The sequence below is a fragment of the Pteropus medius genome, unplaced genomic scaffold, assembly GCF_902729225.1.
Source record: "Pteropus medius unplaced genomic scaffold, Ma_sr-lr_union100, whole genome shotgun sequence".
Taxonomy (NCBI): domain Eukaryota; kingdom Metazoa; phylum Chordata; class Mammalia; order Chiroptera; family Pteropodidae; genus Pteropus; species Pteropus medius.
In genome coordinates, this window is record NW_024352783.1 from 10996010 (window position 1) to 11019399 (window position 23390).

General features: G+C 46.3%; 1 protein-coding gene across 7 annotated transcripts; it reads right to left on the reverse strand.

Annotated features, from left to right (window-relative positions):
• Positions 1-317: 317 nt before the first annotated feature.
• TMEM72 (transmembrane protein 72) lies at positions 318-23390 on the reverse strand. 7 transcript variants are annotated; one of them, XM_039847642.1, is made up of 6 exons: positions 22993-23068; positions 8806-8872; positions 5083-5146; positions 4804-4971; positions 4132-4271; positions 318-2693 (listed from the first exon to the last, which is right to left on the reverse strand). In XM_039847642.1, exons 5-6 carry the CDS (start codon positions 4190-4192, stop codon positions 2215-2217), a joined length of 540 nt encoding a protein of 179 aa, XP_039703576.1. In that variant the 5' UTR covers positions 4193-4271; positions 4804-4971; positions 5083-5146; positions 8806-8872; positions 22993-23068; the 3' UTR covers positions 318-2214. The 7 variants fall into 7 exon arrangements, with proteins under 7 accessions (XP_039703576.1, XP_039703574.1, XP_039703570.1 ...); XM_039847640.1 differs by having other exon boundaries at positions 5083-5251; positions 22993-23066; XM_039847636.1 differs by lacking the exon at positions 4804-4971 and having other exon boundaries at positions 5083-5154; positions 22993-23390.

Consider the following 23390-nt stretch of genomic DNA (forward strand, 5'->3'; position numbering starts at 1 on the left):
TTTCTACTTCCAATTGCGCTGTTTCACATCTACAAAATGTCTGCTCCGCTTTCTGCTGAGAAAGGGAGACAGGCTACAACAGTGTCAGCCCTTCTGTTGTTCTCAGCAGAGATGAGGGCCATTATGGCATCTGTGCAGGATATCAATAGATAAGAATGTAGTTGTCTTGGGCTGAGAGTCAAATGGAGACATATGATGCCATCTGCTTATGGTTCTCTGACAGAGGTCTATGTCTCAGAATCACATGCACATCATATTACCTAGAACTCTCAATGCCCCCTCATCTTTAAGACACATCAAAAACAATGCTCTAGCACTTGGATTTACAGAAATATTTATTAAATGGAATCTGACAGCTTTGACAATACATTTTCAGGTGTGCTTCTTGCAACCTGGTCATTCATCCAGCTCTGCAGGCTGGGGTTCTGAGAATGGAGTGCGAACATCGGGGTCCACAGAGGCTGGCCGTGCCTGTGCTGTGCCCATCCCTCTTCTCCACATGACAGGTGCAAGACCCTGGGTTCTCTCTTCTTGCAATCCTTCTGTGCATGGGTGTTCTGCCTAGGACACCTCCCCATTAGGAACTGGGCACAATTCCCACTTATCCATACCCCATGTTTCATATTATTCACTCTCGCCTGATTGTGACTCACAGATCCTGAAGTCTCTCCTCAGTAGCAGGTAAAGAAACAGCTTTACTGCTTCCCCCATGGAGGACTTATGGGAATGTGTTTGTCTTTATTCACCTGGTTTTATGTATGAAGTGGGTTACTAAAGAAAGAGGTCTGCTTATGTGAGACACTTGCTGAATTTAGGTACCAAAATGATACTAGCTTCTGGTTGGCTATTTCCATACTTTTGCAAAATACCTTGTAGAGGGTGTTGAAAAGGGTACCAAAATGAACACACATTTCTTATCTAGACCTTAAAGTATGTGCCCTGAGGTATGTTTTGCAGAACTGTTGTGTTTGCTCACACACACGAACTGGGGAGCCATGTAACTGTTTTTTCGGATTGCTCATTAATTAAGATTGCCTGTGAAGAAGTGTTTGCTCTTTCTTGCAACAATCCCATGACCAAAGATACTTTTTAGAAATGAAAACTACATTGCAAGTCCTTTAATTAAGGAATAGCTGATGGAAATTTCTTTGCTCAATCTGGGTTAACTGTCACTTTCATGGCCTCATGACAGAGAGCTAGCCTGCCTGCTCACTTTTCTCCTTTCCTCCCTCTTCCTCTCCTCTTCCCTTCAATTTTGAACAAACATTTTTATTGTTGTTGTTCTGCTACCAGGCATCTAAGCATGGCAGAGCCACTTCTCTGTGCTGTGAGAGTCTTCAGGGCATTACCTCTGTGGTCCCTGCATATAATAGTAGGCACTGTGTCCTGTGCTGTGGCATTCGCTGCTGAAGGTTGACATTGGTTTTCAGGATCCTTTAGGTTACATCATCTACTTGGAATCTTGGAAAAGTTCATATGGTTGGGATGCAGAGAGCCCTCAGTGATGCTTCTGGAATGAGTGTCACTCATCTGGCCTGGCTCTCCCCACAGTGAGCACAGAATGGCATTGTTTCCCTGAGCAGCTCTGTGACTCTTTGCTGCCCAGCACCAGCTCCAGAGCAGACAGAATGCAGCTCACTGCTGGGTGCTGTTCCACCCTCTGCAGGCCTGCAGCTTGGACTGTCCTCCCCATTCTGAGCAATATTGGTTAGGGGTCAGGACCCATGGCTACCTTCAACTCCTGCTTTTGACATGCGTAAGTTTCCAGTGCATCCCTGGGCCTTCAGAATGGAGATCTTGCCTCAGAGATGGGACAGGCCAAGTCCTTGCTAAGTGCTGGGGTCTGTATCAGGAGCAGAAGAAGCCTGGTGGCTTCTCTTGGGGCTGAGGCAGCCTTGTGTGAAGTGGGTGTGACGATCTCTTTGGGGGAAAGCACAAGGGTTTTTCCACTCTGTGTCCAGAAGGAGGAACTTGTGCTGGCTTGAGGCAGCGTGGGCTTCATTTGTACTTCCCTCAAGGCTTCTGCAAGACCAGACAGGCTACTTGATGGCCCCAGAGGCCCAGTCATCACAGGATATCTGGTTACCCATTGAAGAGCTGACCTGCGAAGACTCTGTGCTCCCTAGAGGGCCCACGGATATCAGGAAACTTCACACAGGGCCATCAATCTAGGCAGACCCCTCACTGAGTGTCCCCTAGGCTGGAGCAAACAGTTCAGTAGAGGCCAGTGCCCGTGAGAGAAGACAGGAAGAGCGGAGTCTGAGGTGGAGGGATGATAGGGGTGGTGTCAGAGGTGGTTTCCTCTGGCTCACTGTCCTCATCTTCCAGGCCTTCAGTGAGGGCTGGGATGATCCTGACCACACTGTCTTCAAAGTGTACCTGCTTCTTCTTGGCCAGAGAGTCAGCTGGCTCCAGCGTCAGCTCTGTCAGGGCATCGGGGCACTGGAAAGCACTGGGCTTCCTAGTTCCCTTCAGAATGCTCTTCATGTGGATGAAGAGGGAGCTGGGCCCCTCCTTGAGGGATCCGCGGAAAGTGTAGGTTTGCTCAGTGTCCCCAGAACCAGTGGTGCTAATGGCGCTGCTAGAGGGGTCTGTGTACTGCTCTGGAGGGGCTAGCACCTCAGGGGCAGCTTTACTCTTCTTCCGCTTGCTCAGCAGGAAATAGGCCAGGCCAGTGATGATGAGCATGGAACCTGGAAGAGATCTGGGAGGTCAGGATGCAGGATATGTCCTGGAGAAAAGCCAGAGGCTGTACGGGCCCACTGTTCCAAAAGGCCACTGCAGCATTCTTGTGTGGCTACGCTCAGGCCCCCCGTGCTCTAGTCTTTTCACCTAACTTGTCCTCACACAACCACATCAGACTCAGGTGGCAGGCCTGACACCCAGCCGAGGCATGTCAGCAGGGCCCTTGCCTTGCTAGGGCCCTTACCTTGACCATTAGCTAGAGGACACTGTGCCTGAGGCTCCCTTCCTATTGACAGCTGACCCTAGTGCTGCCTAAACAGCCTTCTGTCACCATGCTCAGCGTCCCTCTTAGAATGACTTGTTGGAGGTGGACTTGTGATACCTTCACTGGGCTTGGACTCTGTCTTAGATACAAGGCCCCATCTGCTGAACCTCATCCCCATCCCAGAAGTGGGGGACCCCTTCAGTTCACAGAAGGAAGTACAGATACCCTTGGGTGGGGCTGGTGTAGCACTGGCCCCACTCCTGGCCCTGCACAGACTCCGGGAATGAGGACTTTCTGTCCTAGGCTGAGACTTGCTGCTCTAGTTTCTCTGCTGGGAGCCCTGCTCTGTCCACAGGAAGGAGGGATGGTAGCTGTTCTTCCTGCCAGGCCCAGAGCCTCCTATGACTCTCTCAGTTTCTAAGGAGTGGGAGGCTGTGGCTTGCTTGAGTCTCTGCAGTGCTGAGCCCTGCCCAGGAGTCCATTGGAGGACCACGTGGAGCGGCCTTGAGAGGCTATGACTGGTACATTAAGAGAAACCACAGGAAGGGAAAGGAGGCTCTGCCTTTCAATCTTGTCTCACTGGGAAGTTGGCTTCCTGGCATTTCAGATGGGTTGTGAGAAGGGCACAGGTTTCACAGCTGGGAGGAGGGTATTAGCAGAAAACATCATGGACAAAACCCAGAGGTGGGAGCATTGAGTCCTAGGAACTGGGCTGACCAATAGGGTCTATGTGGTGGAATTGGAGAAAATATTGTGGCTCTGAGGGTTTTTTTGGGCCCCATCATAATGTGTCTTCCAAATCAGGCTGAACAGTTTGGATCTGAATCAGTAGACACTGGGGAGACAGAGACGGGTTTGGGCAGAGGAGTGACCATCTTATACTCTCTGAAAGCTCAGTTCGCACACATGCATTGGAGGAAAGACCAAGTCCCTTTTGGAGGTGCAGCCTCTAGACACCTACAGGAAAGATGCCCTTCTTGGGACATTCCTGTCACTTAATCATCATGGACGATGTCTGACAGGTCCTCATCACCACAACCTAAGCCAGAGAGGGCAATGGGCCAGTGGGGACCTTGTAGTCAGTGTCACTGCAGGCCGAGGAGAGGAAGATTCAGCTCCTCCTGTTCAGAGCCCACCTGTGGTGGGGACTGCCTGCCTCAATTACCTCTTGGAGCTCCTACCTGGGATGGTCACATGCCAGACCAGGACAGGATGGAGAAAGCAGGCCACGGACAGCAGCATGTAGGCAAGGAACTTCTGAAAGCAGCCCAGCCAGTGGGCCTTCTCCCTTGCTCTGTAAGCCAGGGACCCAGGCTGACACCTAGGAGGAAGTCATCCAGGATTAGTAAGAAGCAGGAAATGACTCAGGAAAGCCCCAGCAATACATGAGGCTACAGGAGGCTGGGATAGTATCCTACGGTGGCTATGTTCTTAGCAGTGGCCTCTGGCTAAACACTCCCCTGGGTAGGAGTTCTTACTTAGGGGTTCTAAACTCAGGGGTCACACCTGAGCCCCTCCAGAAGAGCGGCAAAGGCAGTATAAAGGAGAATAGGAAACTCAGGGATCTACTGGGAAGTCCACGGTGAATTGGAGGTGTGCATTATGGAGCTACATAGCTGGGATAGTTGTATGGATTGTGCACTGCACATGGGCCTGGCTAGGTGGGGGAGCGGGCTAAAATCCAGCTGCACCCTGCTCACAGAGTCTTGCCTAGGCATGAAATAGCATTGGCCCAGAGGGGCTTCTTTCTTAATTGGCATGCACAGTCCATACGTGAGCCTGGCAGAAGCCTAATACTCAGCAGATTTCCTCAAGTTTATTGCCTTCAACTTTTGAAGGAGAAAAGCACTTGCCTTTAGGTTTATCTCCTTCATCTTCTGAATTGGCCTGGAGCAGGGATCTGCATCCTGCCCAGGCTAGTTTTGGGGAATGCTGGTCCAGACCATGGCTCACCTTCCACACTCAACTGCCATGGCTCTCTGGTGCCTCTCATTGGTCATTCTTTTGTGACCAGACCCTGCCTGGGAGTGGAGGGGTCCAGAGCTGGTAAAATGCCCCCTTTAAGTCCAGGGCTCTTCTCTCCTCTGCCCCCCAGAATTTGCAAGGATCCCTTGGTAGTGGAAGCTACTTACCGGAAGCATATTGCCAGCAGATGAGCCACAAAGTAGGCCCCTTCACACACGGAGATGGCGGCTCCTATAAATCTATGATGGAGACAGGTGAGGGAGGCTGGGCACCCTCTGATTCTTCCTTTGCTTTCCTGTAGGCATTCTTCTCACAGCATCTTGGCCTCTTGGGCATCTAAAGACTACCGACTTACTTAATCCTGTCATCCAACCAGCAACCCCAGGAGCTGTCTCTATGCCAGGGCCTGCACTGAGTTGGTTTGTGGTGGTGGAGGGGTTGGGGTCTGGGGCCCATAGATAGATGAGGAGGGAACTGAAGGCCAGCAGGAAAGACCACTTTGACCACAGCATTCCTGTGTGGATACTGGCAGGCAAGTCCTTCTACCCATTGTCACCAGGATGGACACCCACTGCCCTTACAGTTGGATCCATTCCTGAACGCTTTACTTCTCCCTCTTGTCTCATCATCCAAAAAACTCACTAGGAAAAGCTGATCACTTTACTTAAATAGCCTTAGAATCAGTTCCATTCTCTCTGGCCTCATCTGTATCGCCTGAGCTTGGGCATTGCCCCCTGGACACCTGCACCACTTTCCCCCTTTTGGCTTCCCTGACTCCCTGGCCCTCACCTTGTGCCACCTGGCCCTCTACTCTGTCACCGCCAGGCTGCCCCCAGGGCGCCTTCTGATACCTGAATCTGATCATATTCCTTCCAATCTAGAGTGTTTAAATTCCTCCTCATGCTCCAAGTGTAGTCCAGGGACCCCCCAATCAGAATCTCCCGGGGAATATTTAAAATCATAGATTCCTGGGCCAGTTCCAGACTTTCTATATCAGAATCTTTGGGACTGGAACTTACATTTTTATTTTTATTTTTATTTTTATTGGAGACTATCACTGGCCTGTAGAATTGAAATTTCTTAGCATGTCTTTTAAAGCCCTACATGAGCTTCCATATTCCTTTGACTATACAGGAAGCCTATCAGGTGCCATAGGGCCATAGGTATATCTCTCTTGGAAGGACTCATCCTTCCTCCTGTTGTCTATCTAGTGATCTCTTGCTTCTTCATGTTGTACTGTGTGACTAGAGCCACCAGTTTGTGAACTCCCTTAGGTAGTTCTCTCTCTAATTCTTCATGAAGCCCACGCCCACTCTGGGAAAAGCTTATTAAGCAAACCATGGACTTGCATTGGAGTAAATGAATGAGTGAGGGGAGATGCTACCTTGCAGGAAAAGGTGACTTGGGGGTCAGGGTTTTCTCAGGGCCCTGGGAATCGCTCCTGCTACTAATCAGCTGTGTGACCATGGGCAAGGGGCTTGGCTGCTCTGCGCCTCAGTTTCCTCAGTTGTAAACTGAGAGTAATTATAGTGCTTCAACAATAAACTGTTATAAGGACTAAATGAGTTTATTTTTGTAAAGCCCTTCAAATGTGCTTGGCACATAATGCTCATTATATACATATTAGTTTCTCTCTCTCTCTCTCTCTCTTCTCTTTCTTTCTCATTTTTAACTTCTCCCTTCTCTTTCTCTCTCTCCTCTTCATCATTTAATTCTCTCTCTCTCCCTCTCATCATTTAATTTCTCCCACTCTCTCTCTTTTTCTCTCTCTCTCCCTCTCATCATCTAATTTCTCCCACTCTCTCTATGCTTCCAGGTCTTCCTAACTCTTACTCCTTAGCTTTTAAATGTAATAGCCTTTAGCCAATAGTGTGGTCACTATTTGTGGATAAGTGTGAGGAAGGCAGTGAAGAGAAGGAGGAAGTGTCTTATGGGAAGAAGGAAGATGGGAGAGGAAGCAAGTATGGAAAGAAGTGGAGAAGAACAAAGGGAAAGCTAATGACAGATCAGTTCTTACTGGTGTCTGCTTTTGACCATGGCCCCTGCTTGGTCCAGGGGATACAGAGAAGGCAGTGACAGTCATACATGAATGGTCCAAGTATGAGGGAACACAGTGGCAGGAGTCCCAGATCTGTAGGGGGGAGTTCATATGTGTGTAAGGGAATATGGGAGGAAGAAGGGGTGAAAGGAGGGAGGGAGGCAGGACATTTGTACATTTGGATGGCCCTTTAGGAATTAGTAGGCATGAGTGTAGGGGGGATGGACAAGGTTGGCTGTGGGTGCCAATTCCACGAGGTTGGAGAGCAGGGCACGTGTGGAATATATAAAGTAGTTCACAGTGAGGTGAGGGGGACCTGCTGGTGGAAATAATGTTTTCTAGGACTAGATCACAGAGTTACCAGATGTGCGTAGTGTCCCCTCAAGACAGGCAGAAGAGTCAGGAAGAGGCAGGGTGATAGGCAGAAAGCAGTCAACATTAACTGGCCAACATTACCTGTTACAGTAGGATGATAACCCCCAGGTCTTACCCAAAGTGATGTTTGTGGGTGAACTAGGCAACCTTATGGAGAGGAAGAAGGCCCAGGCCTACTTCTGGATTCTAGGAAGACAGGGTATAGCAGCTGAGACAGGCTCAGTAATACATGGAGGATGCTCAGAGCAAGAAGGCACTTCTAGCCAGTTAGGCAAGTGTCCCAGAGCAGGATGCCAGGAAGAAATGTCAGGCTTCGGGAATGCTGAAGTGGGTGGAAAGGCACCCATGGTGCTCGCTCCACAGGATGAGCAGAGGTTTAGAGGTGATGTGATGTGGGTGAGTTTGGGAAAGAGTCAGAAGCTCCTGGGGCATAAACTGAGTGACAAGGAATAAAGTGGATGTCAGAAGATGACAAAGGAGTGTGGACTGGAGGCTGTGGCAACCCTCACAGGTCATCAGAGAGATCTGTGTTTCTACGTGGCTGATGTTGTGGCTGTGTGGGATAAACTGGGAGGTTGGAATGTGGTTGAAAGATGGTGGGTGTGATCCACCTGGCACACCAAAGAGCTTGTCTGAGACAGGAGGATCCTTAGGATGCAGACGAGGCCACCATAATGAGGGTGGACAGGGAGAGGGAGAGTAGGGGAGAGAAGGATGTAGCCTGGTGATCCCATAGGCAGACAGGGCTTCCTGTGTTTCTCAGGATTGTGCAACTGAGAAACTGGGTGGTCATAGCCGACAGAGACACCAGGCTTTCTTCCCAGTCTGGGACACACTGCATAGTGACCTCCTTCCCACCAGGGGGCATTTGCAGAGGCAGCTGGTAGAAAAGAAAGGACAGGGGCTGGGGAACTAAATGAACTGGGCCAATGAGTACGGGCCCTGCTCATACTTATGTGGGCTGAGCTGCTTACTCCTGCTAAATGTTCTCTTCTGCAAATCTAGAGTAATATTCACTTCTACAGTGCTGTCAGAGTTAAAGAACATAATGTAAATAAAATATTTAACTGTGCTTGGCATAGAAATGAGTTCAAACTTATGGTCCTTTGAGCCAATTCCTCTCTCTTTAAAACAAGATCTTAGTCAATATTTGCCAAATAAAGGTCTTATTGAAGAGATAAATGGGTAGGCAGATGGATGAGTGGGTGGATGGATGGGTGGGTGGATGAGTAGATGAGAGATTGTATGGGTAGGAGGATGGATGATAGGATAATTGGTTGATTTATGGGATTGTCTCTCTAAAGCTCTTCCCAATGCAGGGAATATCCTAAGGTCTCCTCTACTCCTTTCACATCTGGGACTGGATGGACTTAACATGGGAAAAGGTAGGCTGCCCTGGGTTAGTCTGAGCAAATAGATTTAGGGTGAGGTGGAACAGACTATGCAGGCAGGGAGGGACACATTCACATGTACTCACAACAGGTAGAAAGCCAGGCTTTTGAACTGCCCCTGGAAGAAGGTCTCAGTGCCCACGCTGATCAACACTAAGAGGGGAAGAAGAGAGGGGAGAATGGCTCAGGTGCTCCAGCCATAGCACTTCTCTGAGGAGGGCTTCTTGGCCATGGAGTGAGCCTTCTACCTGGGGATGGAGGCACAAGGTGTGTGGCACAAGGATTGGTGGCTGGGAAGATACAAGAAAGCAGAGGCCTTCTGAATCGGTCTCTAAAAACCAGAGTAGTTACAGGCAGAAGGCTTGAGGTCTTTTTGTACATTCTCTCCAGAGCACCGACTCCATCCTTCTCTGCCTGCATTAGTCATGCCACTACACCTACACCTGAGTGCCCCCAAAGACAGCACATGCTGACAGGCCACCAAATGCTCTGCTTCACAGCTGTCTATGTGTCTTGGCCTCTAGGGCTTTCACCACCCTTCAGGCCCACACCTATGTGTGCTGTGTGTCTGGGCTTTGGTGCTTGGCCATGGGTTGGACCTGCTTGTTCTTGCTGTTTCCATGACCTCTTTTCCACTTGCTGATTTGGCAGCAGCATCACTCACCTTTGGCTCGTTGCTTTCGACCCAGTGCTGATTAAGCCCGTGGGGTTTTCCTCTGACATGGGATGCTGCTCAACCTCATCTCTCCACCTGCCCTTTCTTGGCAGTTGATGCTCAAATGCTTGTGCTCAAACACTTGACTTTCCATTTGTCCAGGGTAAATTTCGTCTTGGACCTACCTTTCCAGACTTGCTGGCTCCCTGTCATCTCCTCACAGGGACGTCCTTGCTCTCACAGTTTTACTCAACCAGCTGTGGCTCTGACCCCACCCACTCACGGTTAGAAACATTCCACAGACAGCACTCAGATGTCCCAGGAGACCTTTCTCCAGGACCATGCTGGCCCAGTAATCAGACTTATTTCTGGCCCTAATTGATTGCACCTCAAGTATCCTGCATTTCTCTTTTTGGGCTCAGATGACACACCCTGGTATTTGCCATTGTGGCTTCACTTTGTATTCTCAGAAAGTCAAAAATGTCAGGCTGGACTGTTGAATTTGGCTATGAGTAGTCCTTCATCTCTGCTACTCATGGGCTGTTTCCCTGGGCCTGATGCCTCTCTTCTCTGACAGAGATACTGTATAAGCTTCTAGCTCTGGATGACCTGAGCCCTTTGTCCACTGCAGAAATGCTGCATCCTGAAACACAGTGTGGAACCCCTCACTTCTGGGGGGATTGTGAAAGTGCTGCAGGGTGAAGGAGACAGAGCTCTTTGATTCTTAGTGATGGAGGCTTTCAGCTCTCCCCTGTGCTTGAGAGCAGTGGAGGACACTGTGTCTCTGTCCTCTGTAGGTACCAACTGCTCGCTAGCTCATCCCAAGTCAGGGGCCAGGGATGCAAGTCAACCACACACTCCTCCTCAGTGTCAGTATAACCTGTAGAGCACTTAATAGTTTACACACAATGGTCACACACATCCTGGCTCCTCATGGCAGCCCTGTGACACAGGAATTCTATCCTCCACGTTTTACAGGGAGGAAAATAAGGCTCAGTGACTTGGTGTTGTTCTTATCAGAACACACATATGCCAGTATGTAAAAGACCTACAGATCAAACTTGAGAATTCTGGCTCCAGGTGGTGGGCAGTTTCTTGGTTTTCACTGTCTACTAGTGTATGTCTATGTTGTGTGGTGGTGTTGGTGTGTGTGTATGTGTGTGTGAGTGTGTGTTGTAGGCAACTGCTCATTTAATTTTCAGTATGTATCCTGTCCTGTTCTCAACACTTAACTTTTATTAACTTATTTAAATATCACAATGTTCCTATGTGAAAGTACTATGCTATCCTCATTTTACAGAGGAGGAAACTGAGGTACAAAGAGTGTAAGCAAAACAAATAAACCAACCAACTTTGGATACCTAGGTCAGATCCTGCATTTCAGTCTCACATTTGCTAGTTAATAGCTGAATCACTTAATCTCTCTGAGCCTCAGCTTCCTCATTGTCAATAAGCTAATCGACAGCAAGCACATCACAGTTGCTCAATGAAATTGCGTGGTAATTTTTGGCAGGGGCTTTATTCACAGTCTTTTATCATAGTCTTTGTAGATTTGCATGGGCTTGTGGTGGATGACCAGCAGGTGGCAGGAAAGGTTCTCGAGAACTCGGCTCCTTTCCCTGACTTGTACCCACGTGGCGTGTGGAAAGCTATTAAGGAACCTTTTGACTGATACAAAGGGTCAATAGTTAAAAGAGAATGGGAGGAACAAGAGAATTGGAGGAACACTCTAGAGCCAGGGCTGGTTTGCAGTTAAACGAAAATCAAAATAACAACAGAGAAACGAAATAGCTAGGTTGGAATTCCAGTTCTGTGTGTTATGATCTTGATAATATGGGTAAGTACTTAACCCATCTGAGTTGGGGTTTTCATCTGTGGAACAGGGAAAATAAGTTATACCTCACAGAGTTATTGCTTGAATTGGAGAAAAGTGACCAGTCTGAAACGCAGGTTTTTGTAATTGTGAGTGTCAGGTGGCCAGTACACATGAGCTCCTTTCTTACTCTCACTCAGGCCCTGGCAGCTTTCTCAAGCTCCAGCTAGCTCCTTTTGCATGAAAGGAAGTGGTGTCACCACCCAAAAGCTCTCAAACAACTGCAGCCATGCTAGAAACTGCAAGCCCAGGGACAGAGGGTGCCCTTTGGCTAGAAGAGGAGGGAAGGTCAATGGAGGCTGGGCATGGGTCCTCAGATGAGGAAATCCCTTAAGGGGATCCAGTGGGATTTTCATGGGAGCCCTAAGACCCTTTGGCACTGGGGCCAAGGGTAACCTGATTTCAGCTTGATTTCCCCAGTTCTGGGGCTCATGTTCTCAGAGGCAGACCATGAGATGTTGCGACAACGCAGACCACCATGAAATCCTTTCTTCTGTCCCCTGCATCTGTCTGCCTTTAGCCTCGACCCGTGATCCTCCCTTTGTCCTGGAGCTATCTGGCCATACTCCTTGGTGTCTCTTTGCAGCTCTTCCTAGAATGTGCTTTCATCTTGTCTTCTGTGGCTTCCCATAGGGGTGATTTGGGGTCAAGCCCAACAAGTGGGCTTGAGTCAGGCATCAGGCTCCACTCTGGGGTTTGCTTGGTTTAGGGGGAGAGATGTGATATGGACTGAGAAAAATATAGTGACTCAGGCTGTAAGAGAGGTTCACCTAAGTGCTCTGGGGGCCAGAGAGAGAAGGGCCATTCCTTGGGATTATCAGGAAAGATTTTATAAAGATTGAAGCAAAGTCGACTGGGAAAGCAGGCAGAAAATGCATGTGCAAGTGGAGGGGCAAAACACTGCAGAAAGACCCTCCTCCTTGCCATCACAACAGCAAGTTATTTCTTTTGGATCAGGGGCATATGGAGGGGGCAATGGGCAGTAACTGTGGACTGGGGCCAGAACTATAGGTCTTTAAACACCAGACTCCACAGGTTGGGCAGGGGAGCTTTGAATGTTTTGAGGCAGCTGAGTGACATATTCAAATTGACACTTCAGAAAGCTTCCTGACCTCAGGCAGAAGGGATAGGAGGCTTTGGTGATATTTGGTTAAGATTGCCTGGCAGACACAAGGTGGTGGCACAAGTATAGGACTCTGCTCAGAGTGCTCCTGGCCTCCCCCTCTTCTAGTTTCTTTGTTGGTTTGGCTTGAAGCAAAGTTCTGATTGGGGGCTTCTGATGGTGTGCTCAGGTGGCACTGTTTACCTCTTTGCAGTGCAGGGTGCCCAGGAGAGGGGAGAGTTGCTCTTCCTGGGGGCCCAGACAAAGAGGCTTCTGAGGCACAAAGGAGAAGGGCATGCCCTGCTATCATATGATGGTCTTTCACCATTTTCTGGGGAGTGGAAGCAGAGGTGTGAGATGGTCACAGGTGACCAGAGGCATTTGGGTTTGGAAGCTCCCTGGGTGTGCTAGCTCAGCTGCCTCTCCAGAGGTCCCACCACATGCCATACATTGGAGTAGCTTGACTGGAATCTCTGCCTTTACAGGGCTCTAGTTCAGTATTAGATGGGTGGCCTTCATCAGCAACTCACCCCAACAAATGACACTGAGGTCAGCATGGTCAGAGGAGCTGACAATTTGACATGGACAGAGGGAGACAAATGCCATACATGTCCCCAGAATCAGGATTTCATTATAACAAATTCTCTAGGGTCAAGAAAGACTTGTCCCCAGAACACTCTGAATCTTGGCTGTGTTATTCTCCAAGCTGCAAGTGGGAAAGGTGCTGGCAGATAAGTGCTATACTGCTTTTACACTGCTGATAAGTGGCCTATCATTCTATCCCTTCTCATTATCTGTCCCTTGGAATCTCATTACCCCTTGTCCCAGCCCAACAGAACCACATGACAAGCTCACCCTAGCACAGTCATCTGCACCCCTCTATCTCATGTCCCTGCACAGTCCCCAGGGAGGCTTCTTGCATGGCTCAGGTTAGAGCCAGGTCTTCCTCCTCAAGAATTTGTGGACAAACCTGGCCTCCTCATCATGTCCCCTTCCCTCTAGTCTTTGTCCCTCCTCTCTGGGCTGGGTCTGACCCTCTCACAGTATTTTCTTCACAAGGTTCTCTTCTGAGTTGCCTCCTTGAACTATGTTCTAGTTCAGGCTTAGCAGGATCTGAGACTGGACCAGAAGGCTGTGGTGTAGATCTGGGCAGGAACTTGGCTACCTTCTGAGCATCTTCTGGGCATCCTGGAACTCTGGTCCCAGAGTGTGGGTGAACTAAAGGTAGGGGGGTGCTGTGCTGTATCAGAGAAAATGTGAGACTTGATCAGAAAGTATAATGTGGCATTTAGTAACCTCCAATAACTCTCACAAACCTGTTTGGGGACAATTTTCCAAAGGTGAGAGAGTCCATTCATTCTCTACTAGAGCCATAGACTCAAGCTGACTAGTGAATACATCAATTTTGTTTGGCCTTATAGAAGTCCTTGTGGTAAATTGCAGTGATACCCCCAAACCTTCACCCCTTTTGGTATCCATACACTTTATGTGACTTCATAGTGAAGCCTGTTTCCCCAACCCTTGAATCTGGGCTCAGCAATGTGACTTGCTTTGAGCACTATGCAAGCACAGACGTGAAATCTGTGAACTGGCATGCTCTCTTGTGCCTCTGCCATTATCACGGGCACATGCCAGAGCCAGCCCGCTGGAGCATAAAGGACGCAGAAAGCAGAATGGCCTATTTCATTCCAGCCGAGGCCAGTCTAAATAAGCCAACAGCCCCCAGATAGGTAAGCACACCCAGCAAACATTAGCAGAGCTGCCTAGCCTACTTCCTCAGGTGTGTAAATAAAAGCTTATTGCTGTATGCCATAAGGTTTTCAGATGTTACACAGCATTATTTTGGCAATAGATAACTGACACATCCACTTTCTAAAACAGCTTTATTGAGGTATAATTGATGTGTAACAAACTGCACTTATATAATGTATGCAAGTTGATAAGTACTGACATATGAATATAGCCAGGAAACCATCACTACAATCAAGATAATGAATGTGTCTATCCTAGTATCTTTGTAATACTACCCTCTTACTATTTCAACCACCTCCAGGCAACCACCAACGTACATTCTGACACTAGAGATTAGTTCTCATTTCCTAGAAATTTATAGAAATGGTATCATATAATATGTACTCTTTTTTTGGCTGTCTACTTTCATTCAGCATGATTATTGTAAGATTCATCCATGTTGTAGCATGTTTTAGTTGTCATGTTTTTCTATTGCTAAGTAGTATGGATATACCTCAATTAGTTTATAATCCATCTGTTGATGGGCACTTGAGCTGTTTCTAGTTTGGGCTATTACAAATAGAGATGCTCTGAACATTCATGTACAATATTTGCATGGACTATTCTTTCTTTTCTCTTGGGTAAATACCTAGGAGTGGAATGATTGGATTATATGGTAGGTTTAGGTTTAATTTTTTAAGAAACTTCTAAGCCATTTCCAAAGTGAGTGTACCATTTTACATCTTCATCAGTATTGTATGAAAGTTCCACATCATTTCCAACACTTCAACATTTGGCATGGTGAGTCTTTTTACTTTTAGTCATTCTAAAACTGTGTAGTAGTATCTCATTGTGGTTTTGATGGGCATTTTCATGATTAATGACATGAAACATTTTCATGTGCTTATTTGCCATCGTGTCTCTTTGTTGACTTGTTTTTTCATCCTCTTAAAATTATATTTTGAAGAGTAAAGTTTTTAATTTTGATGGTGTACAATTTATCAAGTTGTTCTTCTGCGGACTGAAATTTGGCATTGTATCTAAGAAATCTCTGCCTAACCCATCACCAAGTTTTTATCTAACTGTCTAGGAGTTTCATAGCTTTAGTTTTTACATTTAGGTCTACAATCCATTTTGAGCCTTTTTTTTTTGGTATATGGTACAAAGTACACATAGAACTTCACTTTTTGATAAATGGATGTTCAGTTGTTCAGTACCATTTGTTGAGAAAGTTATCCTTTTTACACAAAATTGCCTTTGTATTTAAGTCAAAATTCTGTTGTTCATATGTCTAGGTCTATTTCCGGGCTCTGTTGTGTACCATTAATCGATTTGTCTTTGTGTCAAAACTGCACTGTCTTGAATTCTATAACTTTATAATAAGTCTTAAAATCAGGTAGTGTTAAATTTTAACTTTGCTCTTTGTTTAAAAAGTTGTTTTGGTTATATTATGGCTTTTGCATTTCTAGGCAAATTTTAGAAACAGCCTGTCAATTTTTAGAAAAAAATTCCCACTAGGATTTTGACTGAGATTGCATTCAGACTACAGGGCAGTTTTGAGGGGGAGAATTGACATCTCAATGATATTGAGCCTTTCGACCCATGAACAAAATATATTTTTATGTATTTAGGTCTTTTTTTACTACCTCTCAGCAATATTTTTTGTTTCCAGCATATAGGTTTTTGCCAGCTTTATCTCATAATATTTTATATTTTTGATGCTATTATGAATTATAATAAAAATTTATTTTTCTAATTATTTCTTGCTAATATATAGAAATACAATTAATTGTTGTATAGTGATCTCGTATTCTGCAATTTTGCAAAAACCCTTTATTAGTTCTAGGAGCTTTACTGGTATATTGCATCAGCTTTTCCAAGACAATCATGCCATCTGTGAATAACAAGTTTTTCTTCTTCCTTGCCAGTCTGTTTGCATTCTATTTCTTTTTCTTGCCTTATTAAACTGGCTAGAACCTCTGTTATAATGTTGAATAGAAGTGATGAGAGTGGACATTCCTGTTTTGTTACCAATTTTAGGAGAAAAGTGTTTAGTGTTTTACTTTTAAGAAGCTGTAGGCATTTTGTAGATGCTCTTTTTAGACTGATGGCATTTCTTTCTATTACTAATTTGATGATAGTTTTTATCAAAAAATAATGAATTTTATCTATTTAGATAGTATCTATTTAGATAGTAATATGGCTTTTCTTTTTAGTTTGTTAATATGGTCAGTTATATTAATTTATTTTAAAATATTAAAGAACCTTGCATTTCTGAGATAAACTCTATAATATATTATCATTTTTATATGTTTTTATTTTAATTACTAAAGTTTGGTTTAGAATTTTTCTATGTTGATGGGTGATACTAGTCTATAGTTTTCTTGTGATGTCTGTCTAGTTTTGCTACTGGAGTAATGCTAGTTTTGTAGAATGAGTTGAGAAACATTCCTACCTTTTCAAATTTCTTGAAGGGTTGTATAGAATAGATATTATTTCTTTCTTGAATGTTATAGAATTCACCTGTGAAACCATCTAGGCTGATACACTACTTTTTGGCGATGACTTTATTTACATGGAAGGACTCTGAAGACTTGATGGGTTCACTGATACTATTGAGAATATTGCCTCCAGCACAGAATGGCTTTTTACTTGTGAGGACCCATGAGGAGTATTCCTTCTATGTCTTGATTTTAGGCCAAGATATTTGCTTCTTCTTCTATCTTGCATTCAAAGAGAATACAACTGCTCATTCTTCCCCATGGCAGCTTTCCTGGTGCCAGGAAACAATGACCATGCCTCCAGGTGTTCTCTCTCCATGCCACACAGGCTATGTTTCTTCATTTGACCTACCTTGCCTATGGAAAGCTAGGAAGGCTCAGGGAAAAGCTCCAAGAGAACTGCCTCTCCCCAACGTCAGTCACTTGTATTTGACTTCATTCCTTTTTGATAATAACCCGCTCCAGATGTTTGTACAGAATTAAGGTCAACTTTAAAAGAACTGTCAGCCCATGTAAAATAAAATGAGGCTACAATATTCCTTCTTGTTGATATAGAAATCCTTCCTACAAGTGATATAGAAATAAACAAGTTCCTGTGGGTTGATCTTAATGACCCAAGCTCAAAATATGACAAGAAATGTTACTCAGTGTAAGACCTTTCACAGTGTAGCCTATCCTCCCTTTCCTGCTTAATGGTCATATATTGCCTTGTTCCTTTCCTCTGATCTTCCTCCTTTGTCTATCCTACGAGAAGAATCCTTTACTCATGCCGTGCAGTTCTTGTGTGTTCTGTGTGTTCCTCTAAAATAAACCAGAACGAATGAGAATCTATGTACCAGACATTTTCCTGCTTTAGTTATTGTTTCATTGAATGTTCACAACCCCAAAGGGTAGATACAGTTGTTCTCCCCATTTCATAGATGAGAAAATTGATGTTTAAAGTGGTTAGGTAACATACCTAAGGTAGAGAAGAACACAAATTCATTCTGCCAAAAACTATAGATTAGTGCTTGATGCCAAGATGTATATTTTCTAGCTTATCTCTCTGGTCAGACCACGTGCTTCTCTAGGCAGAGGTCCTGCCATCCTAATATATGTGTCTACATTGTACAATGTGGGAATAAATGAATAAATGAATTCTAAGTGGAGTAAGAGATTTCTTGTTCTTAATCTAAGAAAGAGGACACAGACACAAATAAGTAAAGAAAGAAATGCTTGAACCAAATTATATTATCCGTCAGTGATAGGAGGATAGATATTTTACTTATTAGGAAAATCAGATTGGAAAAAGAAAAGAGTCAACATCCACTTGGAGGATCTGAGAATAATGTGGGTAATAAATCCACCTGTGGATGTGTTGGAGTGCATGAAGCTTCTATGTCAGGAGTTGGCCATGGGGATGTACATTTAAGAAGGGTAGAAATTAGCATGGAGAGCCCAAGATGATTGCCTCAGAAGCATTAGTTTCTGAAGGCTTTGAATAGGGCTAAGGTCAAACTATGCATTTGCTGTACTCTTTAAAAAATAATGAGAACATCTGTGTTTAAATGCTTCTTTTGTCCTAGTCTATATTAATAAACCAACTCTCCATTTTGAAAGGAGTGTGTCAGGAATAAGGCTGCTGGGAATGTGGCTTTGTCCTTAATGTAGAGGAGAGGTTAATGAGTCAAAAACTGGAAAAAAACAAACTCCTAAGTGATCCCGGGTTGATCCAAAGTAATTGATTTAAGAGAAATAGCACGTTACCCTGACAAGCAAGGCTTGCTCAAAATGGCCTTGCCTTAATCCCAGCTCATATCCTAGTTGGCTGTGTGGTGCCTTTCTCTTTGGAACTGTGTACCTATAGGCTCCAAAGTTTCCACCTATCATTGCTCTGTGAGTGGGCAGACTGGAGCTCCAATACCAGACTTGCTGGCTACTGGAATGTGACCTCTGCAAATCTATCTAAACATTCTAAGCCTCAGTTTCCTCACTTGTAAAATGGGACTAAGCTCAGCCTTTGGCCCTCAAAGACATTAGTGGAGCTTCAGTGAGATAATGACTTTATAGCAGGTTGTCAGTCATGCACCTCTGGATCCATAAATGGAAAGTCCTACTGTGATAGTTCCCTCTGGAAACGTGTACAGATTTGTCCCTGGATGAAGTTCAGGCAGGATGGTCATGGTAGTATTAGTCAAAGCATGCATGGCAATCATTCAGAGACAGAATGAGCAGCTGGATCAAATATTAGGAAGTGTTTGATCATTCTTGACTATGCTTCATTGTAACTATATCCATCCTCACCATGGCCCTACCTGCATGAGCTCATGCATGGTCAGGCTGACTCTTGACAGGGGTGCTAGGGTAGACTGATAGGTGTTCTTAATTAGGCTTCATTGGTACCTTCTGTGTGTTTTGCATCCCGCATCCTGGGGTCACTCAAATATGGAAATATATGTTCCTTAGCCTGATTTAGGTGGAGGGCACATCGACTAACAGTTGAATCTCAGGAGTAGACCACCATCAGTTCAAATATTGCCTTCCTGCTTCTTGGTTGTGAGACCTTGAGTAAGTTGCTTCACCCCACCAAGCCTCAGTTTCCCCCTACATATAATATGGATGAGGATGACCATGATAGTACTGCAAAGGATAGTTATGAGGATGAAATGAGATACCACATTTGAAGCATGTAGCAAAGTTTGGCTCACAGTAAGTATTCAAGTAATAATGTTCATTGTCAGCTATTATACCTAGAGCAGGGGCTGGAAGTATTTTTTAAAAAGCCCTTGAGTGTAGGCAGCAAAGAACTTGAAATGTGAGCTCCTTTGCTCTGAGGAAAATTGGGAGGCCTTACAAAAGGGCCCAGAAACATTTTCTTGGCATCTTCTCTTTTGGGGAAGCCCATGCCCATCCATATGCAAAGACATAAATGTGAGGAAAAGGCTTTCCCTCCAGTGGTCAGGGCCTAGGGAAATGAGTCTGCCTTCTTTCCTCTGCATTCCACACAAGTCTGGGGCCCTCACGATGCCTCCTGTACCAGAAACAGGGAACTCCTCCCATTCCCTTCCTTGTAGGCTTGGGGCAGGGCTGAGGATTGGTGAGGATGTTCATGGAGATTTACACTTGGGGTTAAAGAGGACTGCAGAAATTCAAAGGGAAGCCAATCCTGCCTTCCCAGAACAGGCCTGAGGTCCAATCCCCATGCACAGGCCCTTTTCTCATTTTATAAGGGAGCATCGCCCTGGAATGCTGCACTCCCATCTCAGTTATAACCCATTTTCCTAGGTCCCATATCCAGATGGTTAGTCTGCAATGAGAATAATTTATAGGTTTGAGACTCCCCTGGAGGCTGAGTCTCTAACTTAGGATGTCATGACTGTGCATTCAGGTAGACCCAGTGAGGACCTGCTCTGAGGGGTAGACACAAGGTATCCGGCATCTGCACAGGGAGTGCGGCACTCTCACAATCTATGCAGTTCCCCAGAATGTCTGCTTCTCTGGGTAGCTGCTGAGGCCACATCTCAGTAATAAGCACTGAGAGGTCACATATGTGGATACACACACACACACACACACACACACACACACACACACACACACACACACACACACACATCTCCCAGCCAAGGAGGTCATGCAAATGAGTGAAGCCAGCTAAGTGTAAGACTATGGAGAGAAGTGGATTTGTGATGACCTGGAAACCTCATGACGGATTTAAAGTGAGAGACTTTTTAATTTCAGAAACATCTCTAGCTGGGTTCAGTCTATCCATGGACTTTTTATTTCTATTTGGTTGTAGCAATGCTCTGTCTGTGTCCATTCTGTGATGTGGGGCTGGACAAAGGGGTGAGACAACATGGCCTGTGGGACCACTGGACATCCTAATGATGCTTCATCCAGAGGGGGCTGAGTAGAGAGGGAGAGATGAGCTCAGCCAGCAACTGCGGGCTTTGCCATCCTGGTGGAGTTTCCTGGGGCCTTGTACCTTTGTAGCTTCTAATAGCCACAGATCCTGTCTGCAGAAGGGAAGGAGGTCCTCAATGGGAAGAGGGAGGGGAAGGAGGAGGAGGATGGGAGCTGCCTGGTCCCTGTAGGTGACTCTGGGCGACTCTGGATTACATACTATTCCTAGATTTTGTAGAACCTCACTTCTCTCCACAGTTCCACAGTGGGATCAGGAGCTACAGTACATCTCCCAGAGATTCCGCGAATTAACAGCCTCTGTCTCAAGTCTTATTTCCTTTCTAGCAGTGATGCCCCTGTAAATGAGGTCTGGACTTCTAAACAGAGATTTCAACAGCAATGAGGCTTAAGGGAACAGGAATTTGCAAATCTGACACACTGGAAACAGGCCAGGAGTTCAGTGATGCTGGAAGAAACTCGAGATATGCCCAAGAGCACCAAAAGCCCCTCTCTCTAGCTTTCTACTTGCTCCTAACACTCTAGAAAGACCCAGCAAGATTATTGGAAAGTTTGGCCATTAGGAGGTAACTTGTGGTCAATTTTTAGCCTGGATCCTATATCAAAACCAAGTGAGAGGCCCTTCCTCAGCACTAACAGTCCTCTCTGTACAGAGATAAAGGTTGTGGTCAAGAGGAATAGTTGCATGTGCGTGTGTGTGTGTGTGTGTGTGCGCGCGCGCGCATGCGCGTGTGCATGGCTGCAGATCCTTCCACTGGCTAAGATAAATCAGACTTTTAAACTCTCTTTAGATAATCCATTATAAGGATAAATATATTTTAAAACAGTTTCTAGATAGAAGGCAGTCCTCAGCTCTGGGTAGAATGTGGCAGGGGGACTGTCACCATAACATCAATAGCTGGAAATGGTGTGCATCCACATTTGGAAACCAGGGCTTATAGGAGGGCAGGTGGAGTCAATATCAACAATCGTAAACCAGGATTTGAACCCAGACACGGAAACACAACTTAGAGTGACCTTCCCCTCCCCAAGATGGGTAGTTGGGGGCCTTGGTGGTCATTCCCACACATGTAGGAGACAAGGTTCTTTTGACAGAGGCTGGAGCTATCTCTCCCACCAGGTCATTTACTCAGGGCTTCTGACAGAGCAATTTCAGCCCCTTCCTGGTGCCTACTGAGTAGGACTTTCTATCCTTCAAAGCAGGGAGCTCTTTGGCCAGAATTCCAGCCTTTTTGAAAGTCAAGGGATCAATGCTCTAGTCTGGCTGTTTCTCTGACCTGAAACATGACTTTGGGCAAGGTCACTGTCCCTATTTGAGCTCAGATGTTCAATCTTATAACAGGAGAATGTGGGATTGGGTTATCTTGAATAGTCCTTTTTGTACTAACTCAGGGCCTACATGCTTCAGGCCCACTAGCCAGTTTACCAGTGAGACTGGCCTGGTTCCTGGGAATGACATGGGTCCCTTTAAGCTGTGAAGTCTATCATGGAGCTTCTTCCAAGAAGTATTCATCCCCACCTCCACCTAGCTATGATTAGTTTGTGCATTCTTGATCCTCCAAAATACCTGGCCAACAGGTCCAATTATCTCCATTACATGAACTAGAATGTTCAATCCCAGAGAGCCCAGGTGGTTCTCCCAAAATCACACATTGGCAAGTGACAGGGCTGGGGCTGGAAGCATCACTATTTGAGTCTGAGCTGGGGGCCATTTGCACCCACTAAGATCCATGCATATAATTTAGTCCGGTTGCAGGGAAGGACATGTCTCCTTCTTGTCCCCAAGAGACAATGGGGCTCAGAGCTAAGGGCTCAGAATACTGCCTGCTTACTTCTTCCACACAGATCCTGGCCATGGGGGCATGGAACTAAAGGTCGGGATTTGCAATGGGGAAGTGAGCAAGCAGCACTCAGGATTGTGCATCTGTCTATCTTCCTGGCAAGTTAAGCAGCCCATTATCAGGCAGATGAGGAAGAGGAACCCACTTTGGGGAACCATTTTCCCCCTAATCCCACAGTGCATTAAGGGAAGCTGGAGATCTCCATGACCAGCCCTCTAGCTCAGCCTGCTTGAGTGCTGGGAAGTTTCTCTCCATAAAATGAAGCTGTGGTCTGAGTAAAGCAAGATGTGCTCCATTTTCATAACTCTACAATGAGGCATCAGCCTTTTATGCTTTCATCTTCAACCTCCATCCCTATCTCACAACAGCCCTCCAGGAGGTGGGGCACACCCCTCCACTCATTTCTAAGATGAGGATGCTGAGGGATCCCAAGGTCACACAGATGGTAGGTTGTCAAACAGATTCCGCACTGGGCCCCCTAGTTCCCAGTCCCAGGCTTACCCCACTGTACCAGCTGCTGCCCTGCAGAGCAGTGTTTCTTGGGGTCTTGGGAAGAAATGTGAAGGGCATTGTGGTCAGATGTGTCTGCCAGCCAGCTTCCACCACTTTGGCAGCCTTGTCTGCTTTACCTAGTGTGCAGGGGGACTACAGGAGGGAGGCGGGGTCTTACCTGCAGCAGTGGTGATGCCTAGGAGCCGGCAGGTGTATTCCAGCCCAGTCCAGAACACCTGCAGCTTCATGGTGCCAAGGGCAAGTGCAGGGTCCCAGTAGGGCAAACAACAGAGGCTCTGGCCTGAGATGCTCTCAAATGCTTCTGTGCAGTGGGAGGTTCTGGCTGCCGGCTCAGGGCCCCAGTGCCCTGGGGCCCTGCCTTCCCAAACCAGTCCCAGCCACCACAGCCTGGCCGAGGTGTGAATAGGACTCACCTTCCTGGCTTGACTGCCTGTGCCCTTTCCAAGCACTCAGCTTAATCATTACCTTGGAAGAATGTCCCCACTACTCTGCACAGCCAGGGCCTGACCTGCAGTCTCTGCAGTCCCAGTGGCCGCCTGAGATCAGGCCTATTAG